Source organism: Thunnus thynnus, chromosome 22, assembly GCF_963924715.1.
Source record: "Thunnus thynnus chromosome 22, fThuThy2.1, whole genome shotgun sequence".
Lineage (NCBI taxonomy): Eukaryota > Metazoa > Chordata > Actinopteri > Scombriformes > Scombridae > Thunnus > Thunnus thynnus.
Genome location: NC_089538.1, coordinates 18,397,371 through 18,423,825, shown reverse-complemented (window position 1 = coordinate 18,423,825; position 26,455 = coordinate 18,397,371). Strand labels below are relative to the sequence as shown.

The 26,455-nt window shown below is 39.6% G+C and overlaps 1 protein-coding gene across 1 annotated transcript in view; it reads right to left on the bottom strand.

The window, feature by feature from the left end:
* LOC137174101 (astrocytic phosphoprotein PEA-15) overlaps window positions 1-26,455 on the bottom strand; it is a 56,576-nt gene that overhangs the window by 7,550 nt on the left and 22,571 nt on the right. The window contains exons 2-3 of the mRNA XM_067579153.1: window positions 1,264-1,438; window positions 942-1,111 (exon numbers count right to left, since the gene is read on the bottom strand). Of these exons, the coding sequence (XP_067435254.1) occupies window positions 942-1,111; window positions 1,264-1,435 (342 nt within the window). The 5' untranslated portion in view covers window positions 1,436-1,438. The remainder of the gene's footprint in view (window positions 1-941; window positions 1,112-1,263; window positions 1,439-26,455) is intronic.

Genomic DNA, 26,455 nt, shown 5'->3' with positions numbered 1-26,455 from the left:
GGACATATCATGCACATTTCCAGGTCTATATTTATATTCTGGGGCTCTACTGGAATATATTTACAGTTCAAAAAACTCCTTATTTATCTTATAGTGGCTCTTTATGCAGCCCCTCAGTTCAACCTCTGTCTGAAACAGGCTGTTTTAGCTCCTGTCTCTTTAAGCCCACTCTGTTCTGATTGGCCAGGCCCCGGCAGCTGCCCCTCAGCAGACTTCTGTACATTTAAACAACACATGCAACAACCTTAGCAAGAAAGGCTACGGAACGGACGCCTGTTTGTGGGCATGTGTGAACAATCTGATGTCATCATAAGGAGGAAATAGAGGTAACTTTGAAAAGTTCAGGGGCTTGCTTTTGACTTGCAGGGAGCATTTTTACATACGTTCAGCTCAAGTTTTGGGGCTTTGATCCTGTTTAACATAGATATCTGACAACATAGCAGTATAAAAATAACAGAAAATGACAAGCATGATATGTCCCCTTTAAAAAGCATCCTGTGGAGTTTTTGAGCACTAGACAGTCCTGCTACAGGTTTCTTATTCAAGGCAAAAAAATGGAGAAACAACAAAAAATTGGACAGATATATTTAAATTATCTTATTGTACTATGTACATTTGTAGATGTGTGAGTGTTGTGTGTGTAAGGATATAGAAGAAAAAGATAGAAAATGTTGGAATTGACAATATTAGCCATTATAATAATAATGAAACTAGAAAGATAGAGAAATATAGGAACAACAGGCAGTGACTTAGAGAACATTAAGGTAGTTTTATGTTTAGCCACTAGATGGCAGAACTTGGCAGCCTGGCAGACCAACCTCCTTCATAAAAGTGAGAAAAGTCACACAGTATTGTCCAAATAGGGCTAATATTACCCTGATATTTTAAGAAACTGATACATCAATCTAACTCTACCCCAACATGCTCTAGAGATTAAACACCTCGAGTGTGTTACCTTTGTATTTCTTGGCAGAGGGGATGCGTGTGAGCTTGGTGTCGATCTCGTCATCCTCAGAGATCTTGAGCACGGTGGTGCGGTACTCGATCACCCTTGTCAGCAGGTCCGGTCGCCGTGAAATCTCGAAGATGTGCTCGATGTACGACAGATTATCTGCATGGGAGGTTTTGTTAGAGGATCTGTTCGCTGAAAAAGCCTCGAGTTCATATCATTACATGCTGTTTAATCATCTGTTTTTTAAGTGCTTTAGAGGTTGAATTATGGGTGAGGAAATGAGAATAAATCTGTTTCTCCATGTCTCTCACCCTGAGCCAGCTTGTCGTTCTTCTCCAGGTAGCTGAACCACTCCTTGGAGGAGGTGATGTTGTTGCTCTGGTCCTCGGGGATGTCCTCCTTGCAGGCTGACTTGAGCTGCTCCAAGTCCTCGTTGGTGATGTTTTCAGACAGATCGCTGAGCAGAGAGCTGTACTCCGCCATGGTCTGGTCAGAGGCAGAGAGAGAGGAGAGAAGGGAAAACAGTAAGATACACTGACTAAAATAAAGAGGACGTCAGAGCCAGGCAACAGAAACAGAACAAAACAGAACAAAATATCCATGAGATCTTAAATTGCTCAGTGTGCAAACAGCCCACCTACTTCCCAGACTCTAGAGTGGAAAACAGGAAATTTTAGCTAATGACAATAGCATACTGTCAGAGTGGGATGGAAAAGACACTAAGAACAGAATATTTAAACAGGTCAGTCCTTTTCTTTTTTTGATTTTCGTAGAAAGTTGTAAGACAGGACAAAACAATTTATTGCACCTTAATTAAGAACGTCCCACAGGGGGGATCTATGCACTCAGAGAAGGACTCAGCAATCAGCATGGAAACATGGAAAAACATGTTGTTTATTATCCACTGCCTTTTTTTTACTAGAGGGGAAAACAAAATGTACAACTCATTTCTTAATTTTATGAAAAATCTCAATGTGTGGCAGGTTATTCCTTGAGTTTGCATGTGAATTATTCATGCAAGTGTGTGTTGACAAGGGTCGGCAGATCTTCAATTCAAGGATACTGCTGGCGATATTCTATATTTTTCTTATTGTCAACAAATGACAACATCAAAACAAAAAAAAGTATTGACTTAGTTAACTGTGTCATAGACAGGCAATGTTGCCAAAAAACTATTAAAAACATATCAGTGAGCCATATTGTTACATTTGTTTTGTAGATACTCTCTAGAGCACTAAATGTGTATTAATCCACGTCTGAAAATAGTCCCCAACAAACGCCCCTTTTACTCCTGCTTGAGTAACATTTGCTAAAACCTACAGTGTTCAGCTGTTTCAGGAAATTACTGAGCCTTTTTTTAAAAGAATGAAAGATTTGTCTGTATTTGACTTGTTTTCAAAGATGTATGTCTGGTGTATGTCCAGTGGGCTTGGAGGTTGTATGACCTGGCATTATAAGTGGGAAGAGAGGAAGAAATGAAAGGGAAGAGAGGGGGGGGGGGGGGGGGGGGAAACACAAGTTCTGGGAAGTTGCTTTTCATCAAATCAGCTCAAGCTATAATGGAAACTTATGTAGCTCTCTGCCTCCCTCTAGTGGACTAACTGAAGAAAGTCATAGTTTATTTTGTGTGATGGAGGATAGTCACGTTTACATGTCTACATATAACTGTAAACTTTTGCACTACAGCTTAAATATTACATTTATTTTACACATATTGTAAAAACTTGTGGGTAAATATATATATACATATATAGACACACACACACCATTTGTATAACTGTATATTCCTTGTATAATTAATAGTTTTTCCTTTTTAATTTCTTCCTTTAGTTTTACTTAATATACTTGATGTTTTATTGCCAAATTGATTGTTTTATTCTATTCTAATTAAAATATCTTAATATTTGTAAGCACATTGTGTGTGTAACGTGGAAGGGGCTACAACTCAATTTCTTGTGCAATCCTGCATTGTATATTGAGTTCTTTTATGAAAAAGATAACAGCTCTGTATGTAATACGTAAAAGCGTCATAACTCTTAACGACACCAGCGACTCCAACAACTAACTGAAAAGAAATGTTTTGTGGTGCTAGTGCGTCATTTTACCTGTTTGAATTACTGACTTTTGGAGGAACATTTTTGCCACAGAAGTCATTTTAATTGGCTTTTACTTCTTCAAAGAGATACTTCAAGGTCACATTTCAAGCTGGAATGGGAAAAGTGGTTGGACGATTCACCGTAGGGGCATGTAGCGGTTGAGGATCGGGCTAGCATTAAGGAATGAGTTTTGTTAAGATCGCAGGGTTTAGGTTCTCCTCACAAAGACTGGGTATTTGTCTTTCTGTGTGTGTACATGTGTGTGTGTGTGTGTGTGTGTAGGAGTACGTGTGTTGGCATGCGAGTTGTTGTTCAGAAGCAGGCAGCCAGTGAGAAACTGAAGAAACCACAGTGAAAGAGAGACAGAAAAACAGACAGAGTGATTCAGACATGTTGTGAGGCCGTCTGCTCTGTTCAGCTGTGTCAGTTTAGAAGCAGCTAAGAAAATACATCGAGAGGCAAACACAGGCGTTTACAGTTCATGCACACGGTGTTTCAGATTGCGGCTTATCTCGGTTATTAACATAATCTGGGTCGAGTTGTTCATATGTTTTCATATCCAGATTATCACTAATATGCATTTATACATGTGGATTTCCACAATGGGAAGCATGAAAAGAAGTGCAGCTGATATTTTTAAAATCCTCACTTAATAACTTTGTTGTTTTGGCACATTCATTATTTTGTTTTTACTGGTACTGGTGATGATATATTCAGAATATTGTCATGGTAGCAGATGCTGAACGTACTGCCAAAGCCAAAAATTAATAAAAAGATAAGCACATGCTATAATCTATTAACTGTATATTTAGATTCCTTGTTCTTGAAAGACAGGAGCTAATGAATATTACTGTCAAGATTATAGAAAATGATATTATTTGCTGCCTCCAAAAAGAGAGGTCAGAGGTCAGCTTCATGTGTAACCATGGGTAGCAAGATGATGGAGGTCTCAAGATATTAAAGGATAAAAGTTGTCTAGAAAAGGGCGATGGAGCAAACCAAACCAAAAACCAACTGTAGGTGCTGTTTCCAGCATGTTCAACCTCACAGCCAATCAAATGGCTGCCTCTGGATTTCCCAGATTTTACGCAGTCCTCAGTGAGTTTAATGAGACAGCGGTTTATGTGGAAATGATTGAGGTCACCTGAAAATCTGCATTGAACGGAGTCCGGTGTCCTGCTCTTTCAGTAACTTTGAGGAGGGATACAAGTTGCAGGACGGTCTCCCTGTTTGCCTGTACACCACGAAACATAAGCTTACTATAACAGCAAACGTGCATCTTAACGCTGTACTGTTGTTTTTTTGTTTATCTCTTTCTGTGTCACACACAGCAGCCCCAGCCCCCAATCCCTGGCATCCATGCAGCTGGCGAGAGGCTGCCGCTCAGTGCAGTGCATCATGGGCACTGGCACGAGGCTCTGTCTGCTTCTGATCCCTTCAGTCTCATCACAGATAAACACGCCGTACAGAAAGCCCAGAAGAGCTCTGTGATGAGTGTGGTGACCTATATAACATAGCTGCCATTACCTGCAGCTACCACCAGAGGGCCCCCATTCGCTATGGAGCATTAGCTACGCTTAGCTTATTAAAGCATGAGCGTCTCGTGGTGTAGAGGCACTGTCTTGGCTTAATCATCTTCAGCCTGCTCATGGGAGCATATGGATAGGAGATGATACTTTATATCTGAGCAGCAGCTTTAATTTGTCATAATTTCTACCTAAAATAAAATATGACAGACTAGTATCTTTAATAATGGAAAAAAATAAGACTTTCTGAATCCATCAGAAAGCAAAATAAGCTTTTTGAGCTGTTAACCGGCTCCATTTCTTTACATTTCCTTTAAATGAGACAAATAAATAAGTCTAGATGCTGTACTGACAAACAATGACAAATCAGCATGTGACGTATGGGACGATGCAGCATACAGGAGCAGATACGAGAGCTAATGTAACTGTCCCAGATGCTGGTTTAAGGTTATATTTGTTTACCTCTTCTCTAATGGCTAATGGTGGCATTTGGTTTGGTTTTGTCTGATCCACGATCTCAGCCTCAGAGTCTCAGAGCACAATGATGACGGAGCGCTTTTACTGTGCATGTGTGTGTGTGTGTGTGTGTGTGTGAGAGAGAGAGAGAGAGAGAGAGTGTGTGTGTGTGTGTTATTTCAGTCTTAAATGTCACATTCATCTCCTCTCTAACCAGAGCAACTTGCTCAATCAACACAAAGCGCTGCGTGGGAGAGAGCAGGGATATGCACCTTAACGCGAATGAACACAACGAGGGTCTGAATACTGTGTGTGTGTGTGTGTATGTGTGTGTGTGTGTGTGTGTGTGCACGCGCGCCTCCTGTCTCCAACTGCTAGTTTGTGAATTGTGAGTGTGCAAGTTTGCATGTATTTGTGTGCACTCAAGTGAATGTGTGTTTGTGCGCTTCGTGTGTGTGTGTGTGTGTGTGTGCCAGAGGGAGGCAGACTGAAAGAATGAATGTGTGTGTGTGTGTGTGTTGGTCCCTGTGCCTCCTCTCTCGACCCAGGTCGCCCTGCCTGCTCTCTGTTTTGCACCACAATGGACTGGCGCTACTTTTGTGTACTTTTAGGAGAGAAGGGGGGAAAAAAACAACAATGGATAGAGTGGCTACATTTAGTGTTTCTCTCCCACCACCTCCCTCACAACGCTCCCTCTCCCTGCCACCTTTAACTCTTTCTCATCCACCAAATAAAGCTGGTTCTGTTAAAATAGTCAGTCTTGGCCGTATGCCACACTTTTTTGTTTTGTTTTGAAGGAGTTTCCATAGAAATAAAACCTTGAGGATGATTTACAATTTTTGTTGATTATTTTACCTGCAAAATACAGTAAAACTAAAACACGATTAAAACATTAAAATATACTTTTCAGGCGTACATGTGGAAATAGTTGAGCTAGAACAACAGCGTAGAAATTCAAGGTTAGCTCACTCATTCAACTATCTCTCACTGTTCCTTGTGTTTCTTATGTGCAAACAGTCTGCTAGTTATCATTAACTACCCAGTTACATAGCTGGAACAGACTGAACAAAGTAGAATCCAAATACTAGATCAGTGGACTCCCATTGCTATTTCAACCAGAGATATGTTGTCAAATAACACAAATCAAGACCTCAGATTAGTGTGTAAAGTCATTTTCAGTCTCAGTTAGCTTCTAGCCATGTGAGCCTGGGATAGTCCCCTAAATTGCGACAGGTATGCACAGGCTCTTAACTGTTTACGTCACAGTTCATGGGACTGCCATGACTCAAGACAGCTAACGTAGTCATCTGTTATCCATGTTATTTTTTTTTTAACTCAAACTAATCTTTTTTAAAAAATATATAATTCAATTATTAATTAAATAATTAAGAAATATATTAAAAACTTGTAATAAAGAAACTTTGTCATAATTATAACTTTGTATCTCCAATTGTAGAGAAAAATATTTTTTTTTTTTGCAGAAATAGGCTTCCATACACAATGCAGGTGTCTTCACTGATAGGTCTTTCTGTTGCTGTTGTCAGATAAATATATAGAAGCAAGTGTTTTTGTTTATTATATGTTTTGTTAGGAAATCCTTTTTTTTTTTTTGGTTTGTTTTTTGCTGAAATGGGCTTCCATACACAGCACAAGTTTTCTCACTGACACGTATCTTTGTTGCTGCTATTAGATGAAAACCTAAGTGAGTATTACTTCTCAGAATAGAGTGTCTGTGGGTCATAAATGAGTCATTCCCTTTGACCAAGGCAAACAGTAATTCCTTAGCAGCTGTATTAAACTCTGCCAAATCACTATAATTGTATTTGTGCGGTCACCTGACAACAGACACAGAAAAAATATGACAATGAATGAAACCACCTGACTTGCGGCATCAACTGTAATGGTAAAAAAATGCACATATTGTGAGTCAGAGGCTAAAGAAAGTTAGTTTGCTTCTTCAAAATAAGGCCAAAACAGGAACAGAAAGATGTATTTTTGAATTTATCTGAGATAGTGTAGTCCTGCTGTAAGTAAAAGAGTCTGTGAAATCCCCTCACCCTACTGCCCCCCCCCCCTCCCGTCACCCTCCACCCCCTCTGCCTCCTCCCGCTCCCTGCTCTCTCTCTCTCTGGGACGAGCCTGACACTGCTTCCATACATAGAGACCCACTGTGCATCACATTCTCATGAACACAAACATGCTTTTGTCTGCTTGTTCCTCTGTCTCTGCTGCCTCTCTCTTTCTGTGTGTGTGTGTGTGTGTGTGTGTGTGTGTGTGTGTGTGTGTATGTGTGTGTGAGAGAGAGAGAGATAGGGAGAGAGAGAGAGAGAGATAGGGAGAGAGAGAGATTTGCCACTGAAATTCTAATAACAAAATCAAATTTAGCTTTATATTAAAATTGTTCAAGGAATTTCAACAATAAAAAATAACTGAGACAAAGAAAAAAAAACAGGTTTCTGGGACAAGAACAAAGCAGAAAATGAACAAGGGAGACACACACACACACACACACTGGAAAAAACTACTGAATAACCGGAGAAGCTAAGATAGAGAGATGCATGCTACTGTATTGCTGATGCTTTCAATCATCCAAATGTAATCTGTTTAATAAATGCCTGATTGAATCACACTCCATGATTATTAATGTTTTTAACTAGCCTCTGAGTATGTACCATTAATACTGTTTGTTTGGTTACATATGGAAGTTTTTTAGTGACAAAACATTTGGTTGAGTAGTAAATAAATTCAAGTTGCAGTCAATATGTTTGAAGTTTTAGGTGCAAAATCTAAATTTTGTTTGTGCGTGCTCAGTTGGAAATCTCTTTGCTCTTATGGGTTTCTCTTTCCATATTGGGCGACTGTGAGTATTTTTGTATTTTGTGTTTTTTGCAGTTCAAATCTTTTCAAGTATTTTTGTACTGCATGTGAGCAATGCACCAAACTGTGCAACTTTGAAACCTGTGTGCACAAGAATCCCTGCTGCTCAATCAAACCTAGTTATGCTACACTTCAATAACCCTGCCCCGTTTTTGTTTCAGTATGAGCTGTGATTGGCTAGCTTGCACTGCTGCATTGCAGTACAGAAGAAAAAAAATATAAGCCAACAGTTTTGTTTTCCAGTTGCAAGCAGAAACATAAGTCAAAGGAGCTGAGTTTCACATAGCAAAGCCTGTGCAAGTTCTTTTTTTTTTTTAAAAAAAAGCACATTTCAAATGAGAGCCAATTAAAGATTGAGGCTTTGACTTGCAGTTTGCATTTTGCTTGCACATCAGATTCACAACATCAGCTTCAGCCTTCCGTCAGTGTCTACACAGGATGTGTTCGGGCACCGCACTGAGTAGGTCACCTGTTTTCACTGCGGTTATGTGCAAAGTAAAATGCAACCTGTTATGCAACCTGTGTAGACAGCTGTACTGATTAAAGGGTTTATACTTTACTGGAATATCTTTGCATGAGTCACAATTCAAAAAACTCCATATTTATCTTATACAGTTATACATCTTTATGCAGTTCAGCCTCTGGCTGCAACAGGTCGTTTCAGCTCCTATCTCTTTAAGGCCCCCCTCCTGATGAGCCCACTCTGTTCTGATAGGTTAGCTCGCGGAAGCTGCATCTCAGCTGACTTCTGGTGGCTCCGGAGGTTATGTAAGCAAACTACAGTAGCATGATTTTACAATTTCTTCTTGTTCTTTACTCGAAATGGAAACTTCTACATCCGTAGATATGAGAGTGGACAACACAAACAACCTGTGAAACAACCTTAGCAACAAAGACTATAGAAAGGATGGCCGTTTGTGGTCATGTACAAACAATCTGATGTCATCATGAGAAGGAAGTAGAGGAAACATCACAAATGAAGCGTACAGGGTTGAGCCCTGGCTATTGACTTGCAGGGAGCATTTTTACATACGTTCATCTCATATTTTGGACCTTTGACCATGTTTAGCATAGACATCTGACATTATAACAGTATAAAAATCACAAAAAGCATGATATATCCCCAGTTAAATTGAAACGAGCAAGCCAATGATTCCCTGCTCTCTCTTCCTGGTCTAGAGTTGAACAGTGTTAGTAGTTTTGTCATTAATTAACTTCCACAGTTTGCATGGCATTAATGGATGCCAACGCTGGCCTGAGCAGCTCTACTTCTACTCCGTGACTAAACTGTTAACCCCCACCACCACCATCTCCACCATAGTCTGCTTTACATTGTGCGGTCAGGCCATTATCCATCCAAACAAGACCCCCTGTTCTCCCTCAGTTGCTCTTTTTCTCCCCCTTCCTTCTTCATTTTTACTCCTCTCATCTTTTTTTTTTTTTTCGGTTCAGTCCTTTCAGTCATACCATTCTTTATCTCCATGTCTGATTGGAAGGGGTTTTTATAAACGTGCAAGAGCATGTGCACACAGAATGAAGGCACATACAGCCACACTTGTATGCTGAGTAGACACAGCAGCAGTCGATCCATATATTCTGTCAAATACACGAAAGCGGTCCTGAGGCAGAGTGTGTGCAAATAAAAATAATGTCAGTTACCTTCGTCTGAAAGCTGTGACGATATCTACTGATTCCTCGTGCACTTTACAGAGATCAAATCTATTATTTTATTTTCCATTACACCCCTCATATTTCATAACACTTTCATCATTCTCAGTCCCATTTCAATTGCACAGATACTCAACCTGCTAAGTGTTTCTCTTTGTTGAGGGCATACACACACACACGCGCACATAAACACACACACACACACACACACACGCACGCACGCACACACGCACGCACGCACGCACGCACGCACGCACGCACATAAACACACACACACACACACATACATATTCATACATGTACATACATACCACAACCACCAAAACTCCATTCACCCTCCACACCGATGACGTTGCCATGGAGACCAGGCCTGGCTTTGCCTTTAGGCCTGGAGACTGTTACCTAGCGACAGGGCAGAGACCCCCCCCTCCCTTCCTCACCTCAATTCGCACCCCCCCGCTCCCCCTTTCAGAATAAAAGCCCCCACTAGGATGACTGACGCACACAAACGACACATGTGGAGACTTTATTTTCTACACATAATTATCACCGAATTTTTGTCTATTTGCTATACTGAAACATTTCATTTTGTTATTAACAACATCTTCTGTGGTTCACACAGTGCAACACACACACACACACACACACACACACACACACACACACACACACACACACAAACACACAAATACATGAGTGAGTACAAAGAGACTATATGAGGGTGCTGATCTCTTGACTGCCACATTGTGACAGTCATATGATCAATAGACGCTGCTCGCACACTACGCAACTCTTTCTCCTCTGTCTTTCTTTTTATCAAAGACACACACACACACACACACACACACACACACACACACACACACAGTCATGTTTCCATCACTTCACAGGACGTTACATTGACTTGCATTCATTTCCTGGAGACTTATCCTAACCATAACCATAACCACCACATGCTTAACCCGAACCCTTACCCTAACCTTAACATAACCCTTAACTAACCTTAATATGACCCTTACCCTAACTTTAACATAAACCTAAACTAACCTTAATATAACCCTTACCCTAACCTTAACATAACCCTTAACTAACCTTAATATAACCCTTACCCTAACCTTAACATAACCCTAAACTAACCTTAACTTTAAACCTAGTTTTCATCCTAAAATGAATGATTTACATTAAGGGGACTTGCTTTTTGTCCCCATAAGGGCAGCAAGTCCCCACAACATGAGGAATACCTGGACCACACACACACACACACACACACACACACACACACACACACACACACACACACACTATGCTGGACTTCAGCATGAAGACAAGCCTTTAGATTTCACCATGGCAACCAAACCACCGGGATAGCAGCTCAAAAATCTCTCTGTCAGAGATCTGGAAAGAGGAACAGACTCTGTTGTGTTGTTTTCCATATAATACATCCAGACTTTGTGCGTCTGGTTTTCCTATGACAGCTCTCTTCTTTTTTTCCTCTCTAACTTCCACTCCATCCCTCCTTCCCCTCAGATATCGTCCTTTGGTCTTCATAAGTCTTTCTCCTGCTCTTCTAACTCAGCTTTTATTCATACATACTCTTTGTGATTATACTGCACATTAAGGTAAAAAATACTCAAGGAATAGGTTCACATTTTTTTAAAGTCTATCATAACATAATACTCACATACCCAACAGTTATTAGTCCTCCTTCTGTGTAAAAATACAGTCTAAAGTTCAGCTGAAGCTAATAGGAGGCTCATTGATATCTTACAAACTTAAAGCTTCAACCACAACCATGATGAATGCAAGATCACTGAAAACCTTTGATGAATAAAGCATGGCGCACTGGAGAAGAGTTTTGCATGTGTTTAAATTCAGTAACAACTACAATGTTGACATTTGATGTTGTTGGATTGGTTTAACCTTAATCCTACCAACTGGGGTACCTGCAGACCCCAGAGGTTTACTTTTGTCATATCTCACAGGTGCTTTATTCTATCATACCAATTTTTTTATGGCTTTGTCAATCAATTTGTTCCACATGACTTCATCTCATTGTTTTCTGTTTGTTTTAATTAGTGCTTTTTAAAAATAGGGTCCTGGGGGACCCCAGTCAAAAGCACCCAATTCTGCCTAAGAAGTTTTAATAGATTTCACTATTTATTGAGTTCATGTTTGCCATGGGTCCTAATTTAAAGTATCACACACTATTGGGGGGGTAGGGGCACTTTGTCAGCCATTTTGAAAGCTTTTTGGAAAGATTGTACTTTGGATAAAAGCTGCAATTTGCATTAAAGTAAAGTATATATTTTCATTTTACACATTATGAAAAATAACTTACTTTCATTAAAATAATAATAATCTGCTTTTTTCTTTTCAGAGTACATTAATTACATAATTAATAATGTTTTGAGAAGAAATAACTTTTAAAATAACATTTTGCTATGATGGTTGTTTCTTACTGTAGTTTATTCAGTCGGTTGTCATTATATATTATATATGTTGGGGATGACGTTGCCACACTGTGACTAATTCATGCTTTTGCTGTGGACTGTTTGTGGACTAAAGCACATATAAAACATTAAAAACATTTAATAAAACATGATGAAATCTAAATAATATTGTTTCAAGGTTCTAGTGTAGCAAGCATTAACATATTTTTGACAAGTTGATGAGGACTCCTTAGTTACTGTAAGAAAAGTAAAATATAGGGTTGCAACAACTGATCGATTCATTTTTAATTAATTAATTGATTGTGTAATCCATAAAATACCATAAAACACTGAAAAAAAATCACAATTTAGTCTAATGGCACATCTTCAAATAATTAATTATAATTATTATTGAAATATTGAATCAAAGATATTCGAGAAGCAAAGATATAAAACAGAAAAACATTGGAGAAGTTTCAAAACAGAGATCATTAAAATTGTTTAAGATTAATTTTCTGTCATTTTACTAATTAAATAAACAACTAGTCACTGCCAATTTCCCATAAAACCAGTTGCTTCCTTTCCTTTTGCTGGCATAACTCTGGGTATGTTTGAGCTACAGAAGAGTTTCCTCTTCTTGTTTTGTGCTATAAAACAATCCAGCAAATTAATCTCAAACCCTGATACGCACAACAGAGAATACAACACTGCACTGAAGAGTCAAAACTACTCTAGTATGTTAAAATGCTTTACGTCGCATCATTAAATACTCTTAATTCTTTCTCCTCATTCTTTGTCTGCTTCTGTCCTGTTCCTTCATGTTTTACTCCAGCAAGCAGAGAGTACAAGCAGTTAGTCTCCATCTCCTTCATTAAATCTCTCATTAAATATACTCTGACCTTTCAGAACCTCCCTCCTCTCTTTCTCTCTCTCTCTCTCTCTCTCTCTCAGTGTATTTTTCTGTTTCACTCAGATGGGCTGAGAGGCAGAGAGTAGGAGTCCTGCCCACTCTCCATCTTAAAATCTCTCATGAATCTCACCTCGACTTTACAAAAATCTGCTCGGCTCTCCATGTATGGCAATGTCTATTCTCAATCAGCATAGCTCTTATTCCAAAAATACAAAAAAAAAAAAAACAAGCGAAAAAATTATGTAATTACCTGATGTCATCTTTCAATATTTCAGGCAATGTTACTTTAAAACATACGATGTTTTTTCATTTTTTTTGAGTGATCTTAAATCTCCTTCTCTCATACTGTGTTTCCCTCTTTCTCTATACTATATCTCTAACTCTCCAACTGCAGTATACAGTCTCTGAGAATATATCTGCAGTCTTGCAGGAGCAGCAGGAGGTGAGGGATCAGAGAGTGGGAGGCAGAAGAGCTCACAGTTGCGGGTCGAAGCAAATGTCCGCCTCCAAAATCTCAGGTCAGAAGTCTCTCCTACCCAACCACAGATATAATTTTGCATCTCTGAGTGTGTAACTAATTACCTTTTTCTTTCAAGGACTGTCTTCATCCCACATGCTCTGCTTTGTTTGGTTTTTGTTTGCAGATTTCTACTAAAATCAATATAAAACCCACTGTAAAAAATCTTTAAAAGCAAAGGAATTTGGTTAAAACAATCTAGAAAGAAACTCAGTAGCTGTTACTGGTGCTAAGTTGAGTTTAAATTTATGTACATATTTGTCCCCCATCCTTCTGTTACTATTGGACTGCTGCCTAATGCAGCAGAGTTTTAGTGACAATAAGTAATGGCAAAGGCATACAGAGATAGCAGCATTCACACTTTTAATGCATGTATTACATTTATCAAGTCTGTGCAGCCAAGAAAAGACTGTTAATATGTTAAAGCTGACAGTTTACAGTACAAACTATCAGCTGTTTCTGAAATTTGTAATTCTTAAGTATACCTTCCATGAGTGCTAGTGTTCCCCTCTACTTTAATACATGCACAGCAATCATACTGCCATATATGCAGCAGACATTGCACATATATATCATCATCTATAACTTAACTATAACCTCTATAACTTCACATTTTAAAAAGGATATTTCTGTTCATAATGTGCCATTAAATATGTTTCATCTTTTTGTCTTAAAGCTGCTATAGTCAATATTTTTGTATCTACAATTGATCACATGGCTACTTGTATGTGAAAGTGGTTGTTCGTAGTGTGCACAGAGAATTGGCTCCCGATTCTGCATCTTCTCCTCAGCTCTACAGAGCTTGACGCAACTTTAATGTTTTGGTTCACTCTCACCACTCTCGTGGCGTTGTTTCCAGCTTTCAGAGAAGAGGCTTTCTACAGTACCTGTCGAGCACCAAATGGCAGGCAGACAGACGCAGCGACAAGCTGGTGAGCATAGTGGAGCATGTAGCGGCTAAAGAGCGGCATACGTTTCTCAGTAGATGGTGGAAACCAAAACAGAGCTAAAAGCAGAGTGAATATGGGACTTGCATTCATCAGGTGGCCTGAAACACGACTACAAATACATGCTAATGTTGCTCCGTGTCTGATGGATGTGCAAAAGGGAACGCTTCACAAATAAATCAACATAGAAGATAATAATGCACTCACTTGCCAGTTTATTAGGTCCACATAATGTAGATAATTCACTATAATACAAAAGCAATAAATTCAACCTTCATGTCGGTTATAATGCTCAGTTTTTATTTAATCTGTTGTTGAGAGGTGGTCATTTTGGAGGCTGTAGTTTGTGGTGCTGTTGAACTGTTTTGGGTATTGTCTTGTGGTATTTTTTCACTCTTATATGGATTAAGGTAAACTATTGCAGTCAATACACAAAATGTAACAACAAAACAATGCAAATCACATACAGTACTCTGTATGCCACAGCATGTGTAAACCACTGCATAATCTGACCGCCTCCCAAGCACCAGTCAGACATTGATCAGCGCTCAATGCCACAAGCTCTGAAGCGAGCCAAGCTGCCTCTCTGCAGGTGTCTGTCCGATAGCAAAACAACAAACAGATGCCCCCCGCAGACGGCGGCCAGTCGCGGCGGGAACCGACTAGCCCTCGCTGCACATCGCCGTGTAACTCAGCTCTTATCCACCGCTGCTACACTGCGGCATCCTGCTGGGCTACAGAATGACACCACGCTGCTAGCATGCAACTGTGCCTCCTTTTTCGTTTTTACTGAGGCGGTTGGGAGCCGTTTCAGTTTAGATTCTCTATTTGTGCTTATTTTGGTTCCTGTTTCGTTTCTAGGTGTTGCAGACCTTCTGTCTAAAGATTATCCCGCCACTACTGAATAAACGAACCAAGTGCAATAAAAAAAAAAGCACCAAGGTGGACTACATCAACATAAGGATGGATTAAGCACTGCTATGTTTGTGTCATATCCATGATGAGCTCCCAGTTAAGTCAGTCTGCTAATGGTGAAGCACTCTGGGAGACTTTTGGCCATCAACAGCAGATGTTACGTTTTGCAAAATGCAAGCGATGTGGATTTTAAATGAAGATGACATTTATGTCGCTTGTACAGCATGTCATTTCTCGCTGCTAAGTGCGTGTAGCACTGCCATCTGGTACACGCATTCACAGGCAAATTAAAATACAATCCTGTCATGGAAAAGGTCAAACGCAATGCTCCAAGGTTGTGCCATCCGCCCCCTCTTGACATCCACATCATTCTCGAGTAACGCCGCTCCTTCCTCCCCTCTTTGTCTCGGTTTCTCTCTTCATCATCACCACAGTGACGCCGCTTTTCACTTTCATTCTTCATAACTACTCTTTCAAGCTCTTTTATGGCGCATACACAGGGCAGGCTTTGAAGTCGTCATCGTCACAGGAGCGTCTTGCTGCCAGGAAACATTAGAATTGATTTCTGACCGTTAATCTTACTTTGATGTCTCTCTTGCGGAGAACTGTCCGTGCACACTCGCCAAATAAAACACTTTGTGTAACACCATCCCTCCTGTCTTTCCCCTCTTTCAACTGATTTGCTCGCTTGCTCTCTCCTCCTCACCCTATTTCGGTATCTGTTTGTTTTCTCTCTTTCTCCCCTGTTTGTTTTAGCATTTGGGAGAGATTCCCTGCACATTACCACAGGATTAACCCTCGTCCGGTCGGTCATGTTGCCTCACCGCTCCCTTCCCGATCACACCGCAGGCCTGGACAGCGAAGAGAGGGGGGGGGGGGACTGATACAGTGCATGGGATTATGGGATTGGAGGGGGGAAAAAAAGAGGGATGAGAGGGGGATAGATGACGGCGCAGAGAGGGACAGAGAGAAGGAGGCTCGGTCCTCGTCCTTACAGACGGCCTTGTGTCCAATGAGGCAGCGAGTACTGCCAGCACTTATCAGTTCAAAAGCCCAGAGCGAGAGAGAGAAACGGAGGAAAGGAGGAAGCGCTAATCTGCGGGAGAAGCAGTGAAGCGCCGGAGAATATAGGCCACTGGCCCATTTTTCATTGAGGAGAAAAGAAGATTTGCTGTGTGTAAAAATAGTGCTGTTAATTCAAATATCTTCATCTTTTTTTTTTTAAACAATCCATCAGTTTTCTCTTTCATTTTTTAACCGCCCCTTTCTCTCATATTTTTTTGATTTGTCTTCTGTGCATGTTAATGAATGCTTTTACCAAGCTTGATATTTCAGCCAATATCTGTGTCATTTTCATATAAATAAATGTCAGTTTTGCTCGTTTCTTTCTAATAAACTTTTATCTTTGCAAATTTAAACAGTTGTTGTCAGGTAGAGCTTTCTCAAGAAAAAAATCTGATGCATTTCACACCTGCCAGTTTGGTTGTAAAATAAACAAAAGAAATGTGTTTTTTTGAATGTGACAGCAAGAGTAGTGACTTTTGTTTGTTAACCTTTTGTTTAAAAGTAGAAGAGACAACAAAAAGAGGAAGAAACTCCAACTTTAGCCACAGATAAAGATGAATGACTGCATTTAAGGAACTGCATAAAAGTACTGAGAGACAGACTAACACGTAAACAGCCTTTCATTGACAGTAAGAAATTTTCAATCTCAATTAGGCAGAACACTATTCTTACCGAAAGAATGAACTGAAAGTGAATTTGAACACGCAATTCCACGAGGACCTTCAGATGAGATTGTTTTTGTCAAGAGAAATATAGAATAATGCCAGCCTTGTCCTTTAAATCCTTGGCAGTTACTGTTACTATGCAAGTGGTCTCTCCTCTCAGTCAATAATGCTTCAAAGTGTTGTGTAAAAGCCAACATTTTTATACACAATAAGGCAAATAAATTGAATCTAGGACATTCTTCAAAGAATAAATCTTTCCATTCCATCAGCTTCGGTCAAACAATCCCATCTTCACTCTGAATGAAACATGATTATATGCTGAACGGAGAAGTGATTGAAGCTTTGTGCTCTCTGAGGAGGGTTAATGTTGAAAACTGAAAGATTTTTGTTTAATTTGTTCTTTGAAAAAAGTATGCAACAAGGACTATTTCACAGATTTTTCTATGGAGAGCATTTTTGGATTTGTTTTCCTGCTCTTAAGGTATAGCAGGATTGTGACAGAAGTGGATTTAGTTGGGAGTTTACAAGTGTATAAAGGATCATTTCACCCAAAAGAAACCCCACATTTATTTCTAGTGGTATCTACCCACATTTTGGTTATATTTGCCAAGGTTTTGAGATAATTCCTCTCTTCTCTAAATTTGGGTGAACTGACCCTTTAAGGTTCTAGCTTCCATCACAGAAATCATCAAATTTACTTGTAAATTTTACATGATGTACTTTTTAATGAGGCTGATTTATTGTTGCATACAAGTTCATTTCCGGTAGTTTATGAGCTCATTAAACTATGCAGTTTTGCATAATAATATTTGTATTTGTTTACTTCATGTAACCACATATGCCATTACGACTACATGTGTGTATTTATCTGTTCACATGTATGTATTTTCCTCCCTCTCATTTTCTCTCCCGGCTATAGAGGAACAACATTGGTGAGGAGTTTGTGTAGGCAGCCGAAACAATCAATCCTCCCAAGTGACACACAAACAAAAAAAAAAACAACAAAAAACCACACAACACATACACACACACACATACACTGTGGGCACCGTGTAGATGTGTCCTGCATACAGATACCACTCATTTTTTGGCACAAGCTTGCGTGAAGCCAGAGGGTAAAGGTCAACGAAAGAGAGAGAGAGAGAGAGAGAGAGAGACAGAGAGAGAGACACAGAGAGAGAGAGAGAATGGACCACAGGAGATTTTCAGCAACTAAATCGAAGTGAACTGCGTGAACACAGGAATGAATGCAAAAAAAAAAAAAGAGAAAATGTGAGTGTGAATGCATGTTAAAGAATGAAAAGAGCCTTGGATTTGGTGCTCAGAAGTGGAAAGGTTGAGGAAAACATGGTGCTCTGCACAGACGGTGAATGATTCATTAGTAAAAGCAGATGCTGTCTTTCTCATACACATGTGCGCTAACATATGAGCAAATTCATGCACGCATAAAGCATCATGACACTCAGTAAAACCTGAGTGAGCGAACGAAACACACGAGTGCATCTTCCCCTAGTCTTTCCTCTGTGATCCATAACAAAATAAGAAAAATGGGATGAAATTATTACTATATTGGAATTTATAATACAAAATAAACAAAAAACAGATCTGAAATGCAACAATGAAGACCATCTAAGGGTTCAGATGAAGGAGAAAACAAGATATTGTAAAGAGCTGCAGACAGTGTGTTGCGTTCCATGGAGACCTGGCTGTGACTGACCAGCCAAGCTTTACTTCCTGCCGTCTCCATGGACACACTTCCTGGCCCCGGGTTTAAGGGCAGCGGAAAAAACAGCAGTTGCCAAAGGAAAGAGACAAACAGAAAAGGAGAAAGAGAGAGAGAGAGAAAGAAAGAGAAACCGGGAGAGCAAAAAGGATGGAGGGAAGAAGAGAAGGAAGAAAAAAAAAAAAAAAAACAGCAGCTGGACTCACCATCGGAATTAAAACTGGAGCTAATCCCTTCTGCTTTGTTCACTACCCTCTTCCTCCTCGCTCTCTAACTCTCCCCCTCAGGGCTCGGCTTTATGGAGACACGTTTTGCAGACAATGGTTCTCGTTTGTCAAACCAAGTTCTCAAAAATGTGTGTGGAAGATGCTTCAAACATCCACAGGAACACGTTAACGGACTGATAACATAAAGGTTATGTATATACGTTAAATATACATAAGAGTTTGTATTTCAGGTCTCACTGTAGGTAGAAACAAGGAGAATGACTGATAACTTTTGGTTGCTTGGGGACAGCACAATTAGCTGTATTAACACCTAAAGGTTGTCGTGGCTAATGTGTTAGCCAGCAGTTGCCTAATTTACACATTCAACAGACACTAAGAACAACAGTAGAATTTATTTTGAGTGGTGATTCTGACCACCTGGCGAATGTAAGTCCCATATACACACTCCTTTTTGCTCCATTTCACCAATTCCTGAGGCACATATCTGGCTTTTTAGATGCTAAAAGCTCCACAATGTTCACTAGCTAGTCTGTGGTTTTATCAGAGCTTTAACGCTAAAACTATGAGCAACGTATTAAACACTTTGTCCATTAGTGATATGAACAGGGCCCTACTTCCGATAAGCCCACTTTGCTCTGATTGGTTAGCTTCTGGAAGCTTCCTCTGGCTCCAGAGGCTACGTAAACAAACAATAGTAGGAGGGTTTCACTTCTTTTTCTTGTTCTTTATTCAAAATATAAACTTCTCAAATACATCTGTACGTGTTTGAACCCAAATCAACCCCGGGAACAACCTTAGCAACAAAGTCTATGGAAAAGATGGCCGCTTGTGGGCATGCATGAACAATCTGATGTCATCATGATGAGGAAATTTTGGTAACATTGCAAATGAAGCGTTCAGAGCAGGCGTAAGCCCTGACTTTTGACTTTCAGGGAGCATTTCTACATATGTTCATCTCAAGTTTTGGAACTTTTACCATGTTGAACATGGACATCTGACATCATAACAGTATAAAATAACAGAAAATCGCACAAAGCATGATATTTCCCCTTTAAGTCAACTCATGCTCACAACTTAACAGAACTTACTTGCTCACTTTGTGATGAATCACAGATAAATATTGTAAGTTATCAGGACTCAATTTTGTTGAGAAAAGTTTGATGAACACTGGTCATTTACGATGCAGTATGATAAAAATATGAACTATTGATTCCTTTTGTAGCCTTTTTTGTATAGCAGCTGATGTCGTGAGTACCTCAGCAGCTTGTATGAAACGCTCACGGTCTGCACGCTGTATGCATGAATAGCTGTATGAATACGTACGGCCGCATGTGCTGCACACATGTGGAGGAGAGCTCTGGTGTGAGTGAGAGAAAGAGAGAGAGGGGAGAGAGTGAGTTACTCCATCCCCTGTCACTGGAGCTGCCCTCAGCTTAATATAAATTCTAAATGGCAAACGCTTCATCGTGGCTGCAGGAAAAGACCAGATGGCCACGAGTAAAACCAGAGAGACAGAGGGAGAGAGAGAGAGAGAGAGAGAGAGAGAGAACGAGATACCAGATGTGGTGTGTAGACATGCAGGAAGAGATACTGGCCGCATGAAAGGAAGAGAAAATAAAGAAGACTGACAGGGAGGAGATGAAGGTAAATGGGTTAGTGCATGAGCAGAAATACCAGGAGTTAGTTATTGAGTCCATACATGTGAAAACACACACACACACACACACACACACACACACACATACACACACACACACATACACATGCACACACAGCCCTTTGTACTTCCTCTAATCAAAGCAATGCCCTGTTTATTCCAGGACAAACCTTCCGACTCGGTGACCCAGCAGCGACAGAAGTCAGGCCAAACGAGACGACGACATCGTGCAGTCACGCAATGCACCGCCACGATGCTGAAGAACGGTCAGGTTTAATTCACTCATCCATTAAAATCCTGCTTCCATGCATCTAACTTACCGTAAGCGAGTCAGTAACCTTCAGCACCTGATAATTCGACACAGTCAACGGTCATTATGAGCTCTTTGTGTTTCATTATGTAGTTTTAAGCTGCTGCTGTTGCTCTTAGTATTGTCATTTCCTTTTTTTTCAATGATGTAGGTGACATTAAGAGACATTTTTCTCAACAGAGTGCACCTGAACTAAATCATATGTTATTTACCTTATTAACTCTAATGCACCAAAACAGATTTTTAGCATTAAATGGGGAAAAAGTTGCCTTTGATCAATCAAGAGACCAAAGAAACATCTACATCAGTTTGACAAACTGGACTCAAGGTCCATTTACTAGCTTTTTCCAGTGCTTTTGACCACATCTTGTCATCTTTCTCAGTGGATGGAGTTTGCTCTGTTGTTAATGAGTTCTCCCCACCTAATGAAGAGGACCACAGGATGCAGTTGAAAGCTCCAAAAAAAGGCTATTAAGTGGTTGAGTCAAATTTTTCCATCAATCAATAATGTGGCATTTCGGGACATGATTTGCTTTTTTTGCTGAGAGTTAGATGAGAAGATTTATTCCACTCTTACGTCTGTCTGTTAAATATGAAGCTATGGCCAGCTGCTGGTTAGCTTAGCTTAGCATATAGACTGGAAACTAGGGGAAACTAGGGGAAAAATTAATAAAATCTGCCTATCATCACCTCTAAAACTCATTAATTAACAAATTATATTTTGCTAGTTTAATTCCAACAGAGTAACAACAACAAGTTCTGGTTTTAGGGGGTTCTGTGTCGGACTATTCAAGCAAAGCTAACTGGCAGCTGGTTGTAGCTTTATTGTTACTGTCCAGACATGAAAGTGGTCATAATAATAGTGTAATGGCGGTCTTATACATTACAATACAATTAATCTTTTCGTCCATCTTTTTGGTCCATTTTGTCACTGGTTTGAGAACAAAATGTCCCATACAGCCGGTGACCAGGAAGCTCAGCACCTACTAAAGGAACGAGTGAGTATTGATCACCAACGGTAACAAACCACTGCGGCTCTATGGAACAACTTTTATCGATCTGCGGACGTGACAGACATTATCATTTGAAAATCATTAACATAATGACTCACATAATAGCCATCAGGCTCTTTATCCAGGTAACACCGGCCTCTATCAGCTTCAGCTACATATCAAAATATGCAAATGGATTATTATCTATTCTGTGCTACAGGTTTGATCATGAAAGGCCATTTTGTTATGATGACTTTTCCACACTGTTCACTGATTAACCAAGTAGAAGCTCTCAGTGATGGATTAAAAAAAGTATTTTACGGCTGAAACTAACTCTTATTCATTATCAATTAATCTGAGTACTTTCTTGATCAATCTTTCTATAAAATGTCAAAAACTGTAAATAAAATATTATAATTTAATGTTAGAGCTCATTGTGACGTCTTTTTTTGTCCAATCAAACAGTCAAAAATCCAAAGAAATCCATCACATATGATACAGAAGAGCTTCAAATCATCACATTTGAGAAGCTGCAACCAGCAAATTTTGAGTATTTTTGCTTGATAAATGACTGAAACAATTATTTGATTATTAAAACAGTTGCCGTTTAATTTTCTGTCTATCTATTAAATGATTAATCAACTAATCATTGCAGCTCTAAAGTATTCACTTCAACACAAGTATTACAGCCACAATGGAGCCATACTCCATTAAAAGTGAAAGTCCTGCGTTCAAACGTTTACTCAGGTAAAAAGTATAAAATTATTTGCAGTAAATTAATGATTAATTTTCTGTGGCTCGACAAATTGATTAATTGACTAATTGTTTCAGCCCTAATAAGTGGTACGTCTCACATAATTGGAATAAGTAAGTACAACACTGTGCCTGACTATAATTATTTGAGTAAATTACATTTCACTTCTGGAAACTGTACATAATGAACACATCTCATAGTGTTCACAGTTTGCGTCCGATACAGCACATCTGCATTTGTCAGATTCCGCACAAGATGCAGTGAAGCAAACACTCGTCATTCATCAACTGACTGTCACAAATAACACAAGCACGCTGATGAACATACAGCAAAACCACAAGAAAGAGCTCCAGCACAACAACATTCAGCCATGAAGCGTTGCATCTTACATACTCTACGTTTGCACAGGATTATCTGACATAAATCCTAATGATAAATAGTCACAGAGCAGGTGTATCACATCCTCTCAGCACTAATCTGATAGCATAGAGGAATAATATCATGTGCTACCAGGATGTAGTCTGTGGCCTTATATGGAAACTAAATGGTTTAGCCATGCGCTGACGAGTTAAAACCTCCAAACATTAGGCTTGATGACAATCTGTTGCATCATGCAGACTGAAAACCCTTGAAAACGATAACATGATACCGACATCGTTGAGATTGTGTTTGCATATTTGAATTTTATGATACGGCACTAAAAGGAAGATTATTCCTGATTGTCAGTCACACGATTTTATCTTCAGTTTTTATGTTTTGTTTTCCAAAAACAAGACAAAATCTGGCGTTTGTGTTGGTTACTTTCACTCATTTCCAAAGCAAACACATCTATTTATCATGACGTAAGTGTCATATTGTGTTTGGAAGAGCTGTGGGTCTTATTTCATGACACAGTTTATGTCAACTGTTTCATGAAACTGCACGAAACAAGTAAATGGACTGGAAATAAGCGGAATCATCTCATCTCGCTGCCTCTCTCACCTAACGAGATTTTAAGATTGAATACATGACTAAATGGCCGTTTTAAATGTGAAAATAATCATTGAAATGCATCAGACACGACTCTGAATCATGCTGATTCTCATGCACGGTGACAGTTTATGTTCACAACAGCAGACAGAAATGCTGTGGTGTGTCACAGCAGTGGTGGTAGGAGCCAGATATGAAAACTCATGGAAATGTATTTGTGTCGTCAGTGCTTCATTAGCGTTTGGGCTTTATGGAAGATAAAAATATCTTTGTGCCTCTGGGAGGAGAGAGGATGAGGAGGGGAGGGGCTGAGTGTTCGTGCATGAGTGTGTGTATATGTAGAGACGAAATGAGGATGCAAGAGTTTCTTCTTTTTTTTTTTTCGCTGCAAATGTGTGTGTGTGTGTGTGTTTCTGGTCTGTTTGTGCACGAGCGAGATTGCAACAGCGACATCGTTTTTTGAGCAAAACTTCCAGGCAAAATGTGACAAAAGGTGCAAAACACGAGCTGACGTCAGGCTCTCCAGACATCTTGCTGTGAAGTCAAAAATATCTCTTCTCCTCATCTCTGCCTCCTTCAGTCCGCAGCGCTCTTCCTCACGTCTTCCTCTAACGAAGATTCTCCTCCATCAAACCAGCATTTGTGCAACAGTGTGTCCAGTCGGTGAGCAAAACGCAATAAACAACCAGTAGCTGGAAAAAGCAGGAGAAAGAATAATGTCTTCCAAAACAAATGACATTTTCAACATTCAACCATCTGAAACCAAACTTAAAAAAAAAAAAGCCCAAATGAGGCATTTTTGCTTGAAATTTGACTGAAACAATCGTTCAATTATCACAACTGTCGCCGATTAATTTCCTGTCAGTTGACTAATCGTTGCAGCTCTAAACACACGATCATCTCTACTCTCTCTGCTTTTCAGTCTTATTCAAGAGGATTTTCCCCACGAATACCAGCACACTGTAAGACTGACGCACCTTTCTGACCTGTTCCCACAATGAATGAAAGACTAAATTGAGCGGCATTTCACCAAATTGCACTAATTTCAGATCCATGCGTTTCGCTGTGACCTGTGGAAAAGTTACAGTGTAGTAAAAGCTTTTTAACAACTGGCTGTCTTTTCTAAAATGGGCAGTTGAGCTGAATGTTAGAAAGAAACGGCCAGAATGGCTCGAGATGGTATTATTTCAACATCGGACAACTGAAGAAAGGACTAAAATTCAGATACAAACAAAACCTCAGCAACACCAAACTAAAGTAACTCTTTTGATAATTGATTAATCGTTTTGAGTCATTTTTAAGAGGAAAATATTCAAATTCTCTGATTCCAGCTCCTCAAATGTGAATATTTTCTTCTATGACAAACTTAAACATGAAATTAGAGGACGTCATCTTGGGCTGTGGGAAATTGTGATCGTTTTGTGACATTTTATGGACCAAACAATTAATCGATTAATTGAGAACATAATCGACAGATTAACTGATAATGATAATAATCGTTAGTCGCGGCCTTTAACTTAATAATGCATGTGGCAACAAATGTTAACAGGACGGGACAAAGTGATGCACCGTGTAACCAACACAAATTCAACAAAAAATGCATCACATTCACCAGTTTTTTGGAAATCAAACCCATAAGAAACACAAGGAAACATGGGTTTTCATGGAAATGCAACTATGCAAATATGGAAAATAACCCAGTTTACATAAAAAAAACGTGACATCTCATATTTTTCCACAAGTTTCATGTCTTTCCGTGTTGATTTTCATAGCATAGTAGGTAGGAAATCAGTCTAAAACCAAAAAAGTGAATGTTTTACAAATGATCAGCAGCAATATTAAATATTTCTAGTTGAAGCTAATGGGCTACAACATAATAAACCACCAGAAGGGTTGTTAAAGCTCCAGATATTTTAATAAAACATCTTAAAATTCACACCAATCCACCATCAATATTTAACAACATAATCAGGATTTTAAATTTTGCCTTAAACACGACGCCCCGCTTCAAAAAACGAGCGAGCAGAAAGCCAGACAGACAGGTGGCCAGGTAGTCAAGCGGGAAAACTAATTAAGAGCCAAACATTCAGACACAGTCAGCCTGCAGGGAAACACTGTCAGATGTTTTGATCGGTTGTCCAACAATCGAGGAAAAATCAGGCAGGAGTCTGGCTGGTTTCTTATGATCAGCTGATGACATGGCTGTGAGCGCATGTGTTTAAAAGACAAGCAGAGAAAGAAGGCCTGAGGGAGGAGGAGGAGGAGGAGGAGGAGGAGGAAGAGGAGGGAGCGAGCGATGAGGCGGGTGTTGAGATGTTTAACTCGTGCACCCTGTTGTAAGTTACACTTTGAGACACGTTTACAGCTCGCCTCCTGATGAGAAGATGAGAGCCAGATGGCAGAACAGTCACTCTAATGGCATCTCATTTCCTCGAGGGGTTAAAGTTCGCAGAACAAATTCATCATTTGAAGAAGAAAGAGGTGAAGAAAAACGAATACTCTGTGGACAGGCGGCAGAGCCGGGAAATTAATTTTCACCTAAAAAGCCGATTATGAAGTTTTAAAGGCTCCTTCGGTGCTAAATTTAACCACAGCAGAGCAGCCGAACTGAAGCAGAAGCAGACAAGGTGAAGGAAACTGGTAAATTACAACACTTAATCTCTCAGTAAATACACCGAGTGACACGTATTAAAGTATTTGATACTTGTAAAGGGATTTTAGAGCAGATTCTTCTGCAGCTTTCTTCCTTTTCTCTGTGGTTTTCGGTGAAGTTACTTATTTGATTACGCTAATGCAGCGG